At 42.8% G+C, this 9,289-nt stretch overlaps 1 protein-coding gene across 1 annotated transcript in view; it reads right to left on the reverse strand.

Moving 5' to 3' along the window:
* Positions 1-6,992, reverse strand: part of HPGD (15-hydroxyprostaglandin dehydrogenase) — a 287,216-nt gene extending 280,224 nt beyond the window's left edge. The window contains exons 1-2 of the mRNA XM_078677081.1: positions 6,405-6,992; positions 5,750-5,873 (exon numbers count right to left, since the gene is read on the reverse strand). Of these exons, the coding sequence (XP_078533207.1) occupies positions 5,750-5,873; positions 6,405-6,497 (217 nt within the window). The 5' untranslated portion in view covers positions 6,498-6,992. The remainder of the gene's footprint in view (positions 1-5,749; positions 5,874-6,404) is intronic.
* Positions 6,993-9,289: the final 2,297 nt, after the last annotated feature.

Raw genomic sequence — 9,289 nt, forward strand, 5'->3', positions numbered from 1 at the left:
AAAAAGATCTTAAGACCCATCTTTTTAACACCCCACTATAACAGATGTGCTCCATTCTTGAGGCCGAACTACTCACCGCGCCAGGATACCCCATGGTAATGGAGCGCGCTATAAAAGCTTTTAAAATAAATAAATAAAATAAATAAAAATATCTGTAATTTTAATGTGTGTTCCTAACTGTGGCTATCAGCCTTTTAAATTGATGTTTTACTGTTTATAAGAGATGGCCAATTTCTGTAAAGGTTTTAATTAACTGTACAATAAACACATTACTTACTTACTTACTTACACTCCTTCTGTATTGTAGCCTTCGTCAAAGCTGGCCTGCATGGGATTCAATAAACTGTGGAACTCCACAGTCATTCGACTGATTGAATACTACATTTTCTAACAGGTTAGCAAAATAAGGGGCTTGGAAAATGACCCTATCATTTTCTTTACAATCTGGGTTCAATGTTGGCTTCTTTAAAAGGGGAAACCCTCGGCTTGTTTCCAAGCATCATCGACAAAACCGCTAAATGGTGAGGAATCAATAATGGAACAGAGGTGCCTTAGGTTGGAGAATCAAAGGAGCTATGCAGTTTAGCAGGGACAGGATCGGCCTCTAAGCCGGAGTCGTTACTGCTCATTATCAGAGCTGTGCAGTACTTGGTACTGAGTGCAGTAATGTTGTTTCAGTAGAACGTTGGTGCGGAATTGCAGTGCAAAGCTACGGCAGGGTGGCTACCAGGATTGATGAATAGTGCATCCTTGATAGAGATCATCTTATTAAAGAAGAAATCAGCAAAGATGTTGCATTAATAATAGCACATGATTCAGATGAAGGTTCAAGGATGGATTTTATTAATCAAGGAAAATACTGCTTTGGATTTATTGCATACTAATAGAATTATTTGAGAGTAATGATCTTTTTTTTGCCACACTAGTGGCTTTTTTGTACAGATTATCAACAAGAAAAAAGCCAGTCGTTGTTAGCAGTCTGAAAATAGGTAGCCCACCAAAGTGTGCTCCAGGTTCCAAAGAATGAGTGTCATCTCATCCAAGTATTTTTTTAACCGAGCACTTTATTTCTTGCTTGGCAGAAGATGCTTAATTTGTAAACGGATAACATTATTGATCGTCAGCGCAAGGACTCTATTGTAGTTAGTCAACATCACAGTAGGATCTGCGCTTGGTCGTTCAGATGAGAGGATTATCTTCATGTTTTGAGCCAAAGCTTACGATTAGATTTTTCCAATTTCTACTAAAAATTGGTTCACTTTTTCTCAGACACCGTTCCTCATGATGCCCTCCTTGTAAGACTCTGGGAGTGTGGCCTTCGTGGAACGGTGTGGAAATGGCTAAAATCATTTCTGGCCGACCGCCGACAAACGATCTGGGCGCCTCCTTTTTCCGCTGATATGGCTCCGCTAGAGGTGGGAGTCCCGCAGGGTTCCATTCTCAGCCCTATGCTGTTTAACATCTTTATGGCCTCTCTGGCGGAAGTCGCGGAATCCTTTGGCGCCCAGATCGTGTCTTATGCCGATGACACCCAACTCCTGTTCACATGTGACAGGGGTGGGTCGTTTGATGCCACAAAGATCAGGGATTGCCTGGGTGCGGTGTTTGAGTGGTTTAGAGAACATGGCTTAAAATGCAACTCTGATGAGTCAGAGTTGCTCTTCTTCGGCTGCGCACCGGAACAAGACTGGAAATCCTGGTGGCCACAGGATATGTTTCCTCCTGATAAGGTTGCTGTCAAGGCCAAGAATTTGGGAGTGATAGTAGATTGTGACTTATCCTTTGGACCTCACATCTCGTCCATTGTTGGGAAATGCTTCGGCATCTTACGGATGCTGAGGAAATTTCTTCCTCTACTGTCACTCAACCACAGGAAGACAGTCGTTCAGGCACTAATCGGGTCGCGACTGGACTACGCAAACGCTCTTTTTTTGGGTCTACCGAAATATCTCATGACCCGTTTGCAAGTGGTCCAAAATTCGGCAGCCCGTGCCATCTTTGGACTCCCGAGGAGAGCTGGCGCCACTGCCTTATTGAACACCCTTCATTGGCTACCTATCTCCAAGCGAGTCCTTTTTAAATGCTTGACTGTGGCCTTTAAGGCCATACATGGTATGGGCCCCAAATATCTTGGGAAACGATTTTCCCGGTATGTGCCAAGCAGGACTCTCAGGTCATCGGGTCTGTCTTTGCTGACTGTCCCTGCAATTCGTCGTGCACGTTTGGGAGGTCGATCTTTCCGCTATTTGACACCTAAGGCATGGAACGAACTACCATTGTCCCTGAGATCGGGCCCCTGTCTTCTTGCTTTTAAAAAGGACTTGAAGACATGGCGTTTTAGGAAATAGTCCTTTTATTTCTATTACTGTTGTGTGGTTGCTTTTTATGCTGTTCCTTTCTTTGCCAAAGCGCCGGGATGCTCCTCTGGAGTTGCCGTGCGCTACAAAAGAAATAAAGTAACATAAAGTAACATAACATAACAGTGAGCAATAGCACTAGTTCAGACCCACTCAAATGATAAAACTTTGACTCTGACCAAGGAATGAGAAAGGGGGGCAAGCAGTGTCCTCCGAGAGGACACTGCTTGTTTGTACTCGATATTATGGGTCATTTTAATATCTGAAACAACTTGTTATATAACAATAAACACTTGACTGGGGAGATCGACTGCTTTCTATATATTGGAGAATATTGAACTATCGTCTGGAACGTGGAAATACTCATTACTAATTGTATTGGTGGATGCCGTGGATCTTTTAAGGCACACCTTGCTTCACTGATTTTTTTTCGACTCTAGCCATAGCCCCGAAGAAGTCTTTTGGTCACCATACCAAGACGAAACACGTGTTGGCAACGGCTAATGTTTGGTTTGCTTGGTGAAGACTGGATGAATTAACTAACTGAAAAATAAATGAAGATGATATGAAAGCAACTTGATTCATTGGATTCAATTAATGGACTATGATATTGACTTTTCTAGCTCAGGATATACCATTTGTTTTCCTATTACAATTGTGGTTGGTTTTTCTTATCACATTGTTTGGTCCATGGTGGGTGACCAGGACCTTATCCTTGGAGCTTAAACAGATATTGAATTACACTTGTGTTTCTTCCTAGCGCAATTAATACTCACTCACCTGTCCATTTGTGAGTGAACGTTGACAACTTTCAGATACTAGAATGTGATTCTTATACCATGGCCATATACTAATCGAGTGAGACGGCAGTCACTTACAAGAACATGTTGCAACATCCTTTGACAACATTGTTCTTGCTGGAAGTATTTTAAATCTTAACAATGTAATCGGTTTTTATCTGTCTCAATGACTACAGTGCAATCAATGACCTTCACTCCAGATGTGTGCAAGCCATGTGAATACTGCTTGTCATCAGTCATTTTAAAAATCAGAGTATTGTCAAAGTGTGTTTCCGTTATTAGGTTTGGCTTTAATTACACGTTAGGGCCATTCAAGAGACGTATATTTTGAGTTATGTTTTATTATTTTTTGCAAGTTTATGTAGTGCTACATGTTGCTTAGGTGCTTTGTACTGCTTTCAATGTGTTTAAATTATTGGGAATAGCAGAAGAACAACCGAATGAGATGCATAACATGGAATACATATTCCACACTCGCTGGCAACCCCCCTAGGGTAAGGTCTTTTGCCTTGCCTATTTGTAGCAAGACATGCAGTAACATAAAAGTGACCCTCGGGATCTCAAATGGAATAAACTTTGTGGTCATGCCTCATCGGCTCCTTACGTTGTACCTCTTTAAATGGTAGGATTACATTTTACTACCTCTCATCAAGCCTAGAGTAGAATCCCATGTCCACTAATTTCACAGAATTATGGTGTGCAATGTCTCAGTCTTCTAAGAGGATTGTGGCCTTGTAAAAATGTTCAGCTCATTATTCATCTGCATGTTATGATATTATCTTCAATGGGTCAAATCCTATCTATTTCTCCATGTGTACACTAGTTTTAAACAAATCGCACCAGCTCTTCCAGTAGTATGATACTAGAATATTGTAGACAAAATACTGCCTCACATAAATTAAATGTCCTGGATATTGTCTACATAACTTTTGTACATTGGAGTTAATGATAGAAAATCGAGTCAATAGGATGATGTTTTGGAAATTATCTTTAAACTATAATACTTATGGCAGACTGTCGTTTTGTATATAGTATTGTGGCAAACATCAATTTAGAACACCTTTTCTTGAAAGACTTCATCGCTTCATTGGAGCAGCTGCAAGATCAACATGAACTTTCAAAAGCATTACAAATGCCACTAGGTCTATCTTGTTTTTGTGCAAAGCTTTAGTTTGATGATTATGAAAAGTTGATTGATGTTTAGTTGCAGTGTTTAACAGATTGTGTGCATCCACTCATCCTACCAGTGGCCATGGTTGCTGCAACTCAGCTGACTGACTTAGGGGGCTTATTTGATTTTGAGGGGCTGATGAGGAATGGACTCCTCCACTATTGTGGTTGATCACAGCACACCAGATTTGGAGCTCTCCTCCTGCCTGGTGGCAATGAATCTACCCTCGAGGGCGCTCCAACCACCGGGGGTCCTCTGAAGCAAACTCCTTTGTCTCTTAAAAATAAACAACCAAAAGGGGGTTGTTGTGTTTTTTAACGAAAAAAATATTAACCCTGATAGTCTGGGAGTTTTCTCTCAGGGTGTGTTGGGCATTTTTATTTTATTTTTCTGTTACGGCCCACCATGCATTTCCTGGTAGCCCAAAACAGGAAAAAAGGTAACTCACTGAAGTGGGTCAGAACGCCTACGGTGCTTACGCTGATGACCCAACGTCCACTGCCAAAGATTACTAAAATAGCAATAAAAATTCACAACCAGAGAACAAAGAAAAAGAGTTGTGCGCAAGCTATCCAATAGCCCAACGTCCACTGGGCCATCGGAGTAAGGTTTCTCCTGACCTAGCCAGTAACATGATGGTTCGCCATCATGATTAAAGATAAACAGATTGGGCAGACAATCAGCTTGGGCGACAGGATACTCTGCCGTTTTTAAAGTAGAACATACAATTTCTTTGCACTGTGACTACATTATTGATAGAGACAAGGATAAATAATTGTTGAAGCGCTATAGAGACCTCAAGTTCTGTGTATATTGTGTCTCTTTGCATTCCACTGCACCTTTGTCTCTTCTTGGTCTCCAGGCTTGTCTTTATTCTCACAGTATGATTAATCACAAGACCATTGATTAAACACCTTGATTACTTTAAATAAAGACACAATGGCACAGATAAACTGCAGTGGCAACCAAAAGATTCCACTTAGAACAAGTGCACCTCATAATGTCACACCACATATTACAAGTAGGCTCTAAAGAATCTCATATTCAAAACTTGTCTCTCTCGTGCCTGGGAGGCAGTAAGAACAATGCAAGCCCTGTGATGCTAAATTTTACGTGCAGTTTATCCTTCCAGCCTCTCTAATTTAATCCATTTACCTCACTCTTTGCAAACAAAGGCAAGCCTGCAGCGCGCGCGGCTCCTCCCAGCAGAATGTCAAAACACAAACCATGCGAATCACAGCGTGAAACTCTTCCCCGGCAGCTTCTTCACTGCTAACAGCAAGCAGCTCTGGAGCTGGCCGTCATCCAGGCAAGAGTCCCATACCAGAGTGAGTGGTGTGTGTGGGGGGTGTGCGCTTTCGTGTTATTACTTGCTGAGGTGCGGTAGTTAAAGTTCGTGTCAGATCCTCCCCCTCTCTTACCTTTCAGCTGCTCCTCGTCAGTGACGTCACACTGGATGAAGAGGGTCCTGTGGCTCCCGTACTGAGTGTCCAGAGAGTCCTTACACTCCTGCCCTGCCACGGGGTTCAGGTCCACCAAGGCGATCTGTGTGCGCACGGAGACAAGAGGGAAGGAGGGAAACGGCGTTAAAAACAAAGACAAACAACCACATTTGACATGTTTAACCGCCGCACAATCGATACACTGCATCACAGAGCAGGACGCTGCAGCGGCACGTTCAGAAAGGAGTGTGACCTTCCAAGGAAAGTCACTGGTATCCCGTAACAGCCTAAGCGCCTACAATACAGGAACCCCAAGGGAAGGCGCACCACAAGCAATTGACAGATGTAATGTCATGGAAACATCGTGGAAATATGTTTTGTGCCTGTTATAGGAATTCAGGACTATATTAGAAAAGAGCCGCACGCCAATTTTCGCTTTACTAACTAAAAGAGAAAAAAAAGGTCACTGCGTGCCCGCACATAGGCACCCATGTGGGGCTGTGTTGAGGGTGCAGCTTGCCTTCCTCCCCACTGTGTCGCACATGCGATATAGTTTTGCCCTCCTAGGTACTCGCAACCGGGACACAGAGCCGTGGGCAGGCAGACAGGGAGACAGTCGCCAGCGCGCACTCACCGCAGCTCCCTTCTCCAGCAGCACCTCGACCAGTGCTCGCCCTATTCCCTGGGCAGCCCCAGTCACCAGAGCCACTTTGCCGTTCGCGTACATCGTGCTTCACGGCAAACGGTTCTCGTTCTATCTCACAGCAAAATGTTTCTCCTTTTCTCTTTCCTCGGCTCTGCCTGGCAGCTCCTCCGGCTCCTATTTAGCTCGCGTGCTGCTTCCAGGTTGAGTTAAAGTGCCGAGCTGTATTTCTCCTCTTCTCTGTGTTTTTGTACTTTCCCCCCCTTCCCTTTTCGCGAGCCGCCGCTGTTTCCGCACTCTTTCGCCCCTGTGTGTTTATGCAGAGTGGGAGGGATGGCGCCTTGTTCAATACTACTTATGTAGTTCGAGGAAAGCGGGCTCGGTGTCACCTGCCCACAGACTCACTCACGCCTTCCCTCTCACGTTATGTCATTCTTGGAACTGTCTGCGGTGACAGCCAGCCCGAGGAAAATTCATGACCATTTTCAGTTCTTTGTGGGAAAATGAGCAAGTGATTGCGTGCAGTCAAGAGGGGTTAGGTGATAACCAGCTGATGTTGCGCTCTGTTTGATGACGTTCGACCAAAGCGAGACGAGCAACCCGACGTATACAATCTCTGTGGAACATGTCGTGTCTTCCTCATTTCAAAGGGAGAGTGTACACATTAAGGCTTCCTCGGCAAACAGCCTGCGGTCAATACCTCCGTGCATAATCCTTCCGGTTTCTGAGTGGACATAATTTAGAAGCCAAACTCCTCAACTTTCGCATGCATTGCTAAAAGGCAATTTACTTGGGGAGGAAGGGAATTCCTTTCTGGAAACACCAAAGGCTTTTTTTTGTAATGGATATGCCGGTCCCTGGTGCTTCAATATGCAATGTCTGTAATGTTATGCTGTTTTTTCCCTTCCTTGTTTATTTGGTTTTAGAAAATACTCAATAAAATTCTCTGAAATTAAAAAAAAGATGGATACGGTTGAAGGAGAACTTAGTGAAAATACATATTAAAAAGAGGAGCCAGTAAAAAACAAAAAGCGCATTCGTGCTGATTGCATGCTTGTTTTCTTTTGGGAAATTCTGATGCTAAATCAATTACTTAGTAGTAGTCTTAGCAGTAGCATTGGTAATGTTACTGGCAATTTATTAATATCAGTTCTACTCCTCCCATCCATCATGTCTAGTAAACAAATTTGCAGCGTCTTCGTCAGCACATTTACCATGCCAGCCGAAGGAGTCCTGAGACGTTGTGATAAATGCCTCCAGGGCTGACTTTTGGCCAACGATTAGTGACATGCGCTGGCCGTGTTGTGTCTGCATAGTGCAACGTAGAATGCAGTGGTGCACCTGAATGCTTCGAATGTGAAGGTATAGAACCCGCAGAGCCACCTCCACAGGCGACCCTTCCCGGTGGACGAGTGGATGGCATAAGTGACTCTTGAAAGTGAAATGATCCCACAAACTAATGTAGATCTATGACCCGCTGGTCTTATCCATACTAAATGCCTCTCTTTCTCTGGACAGTTGTTGAGTGCATTTTTCTTGAGAAGAATATGCACATCGTCTCGTAAAGCCTTCTATTGCAGAGGGTATTAGCGCCACTGAGTAGACAGCATTGGCGAAGCTTTGGAATACTGAAAGAACATTGATCCCACATGCAAAGCTATATCAGATAGCCACTTAATCAGAATTAATGGACATGTCCCCCACTAACAGTAGAAGGTTTTGATTCTATTTAAGACTCGCAGGAGAAGGTTATGACTTTTCTTTTTGACTGTTTTTCTCTATCAGAAAAGAAAGCATGAGCATACATAACAAGAATGATTAAAAAATACACCATCATAACCATTCAAAGTCAAAGTCAAAAGTTAGCTTTATTCGGTTAAAAATTTTAAAACCATCAAAGCATACACAGTAAATTCCTTTTCACAGTTAATCATGTCACTGGGTCCTAATTACACAGCAAAGTATATTACAGTATAAGTTGGTGAATACATGTATATAATAAAAAGGTTTGTCCCCATACAGAGAATTAATAATATTTAAAATTCAGATTCCAACATTTTTCACATACAGTTTTAAAAACTATCTAATAAACTACATGGAAAGAGTACAAAAGGGGGGTAATTATGGTAGCAGCATTTTCTTGCGACATCTCACAGCCCCTGTGATATAACTCGCCACCCCGAAGCATATCACAACAGATCCTAACATTTGCAGATAAACCAGAGCTGGTCGGGCCTGTTCAAAATTGCCACCCTCTTAATAATGGGAGGATGAATTTCTTTCGATGCAAAGCATAAAATTTGCAAAAAAAGATCATATGAAGGACATCTTGTTCCGAATTATTGTCACACGGGCACGGCCCCAACATCCCACTTTTAGCAAATCCCCTGGGGAAAGATAACAGCCAAGGCAACAAACCATGTTTAAATCTTAGCAAAACAAACAGGTGGAATGGCTTATTTATATATGTAAAGTACGGCTGGATCTCTCTCCTTGTGCTTAACATAACACATTTTCTCACCGAAGGTTTAGACAATTCCACCTCTTCCCTCTGTACCTTCAACCTATTTAGATACTGGGATTTCACTGCCTTAATCATGATTTTACTTAGGGCCCTAGGGTTTGTAAACAAGTCAGGGCTACCCATTAAGTCTGCTTGCGTTTTAATATATCGGAACCATGGTATCGCCAAGGCCTTATCTAGGGACAGGCAATTCTGGATAATAATTGGTTTAAATTCGGCGCTTTCTGTGCCCAGATTCTCAGCCACCCTAATAAAGGTGCTACCGCAATCTGGTCCGAAATATAACCAGCCCCCATAACCATTCAATTCCAGCAAACTTTATTTCGGTAAGTATAGACCATGAAAAGTACAA

Source organism: Lissotriton helveticus, chromosome 2_1, assembly GCF_964261635.1.
Source record: "Lissotriton helveticus chromosome 2_1, aLisHel1.1, whole genome shotgun sequence".
In the NCBI taxonomy this organism is placed as follows: domain Eukaryota; kingdom Metazoa; phylum Chordata; class Amphibia; order Caudata; family Salamandridae; genus Lissotriton; species Lissotriton helveticus.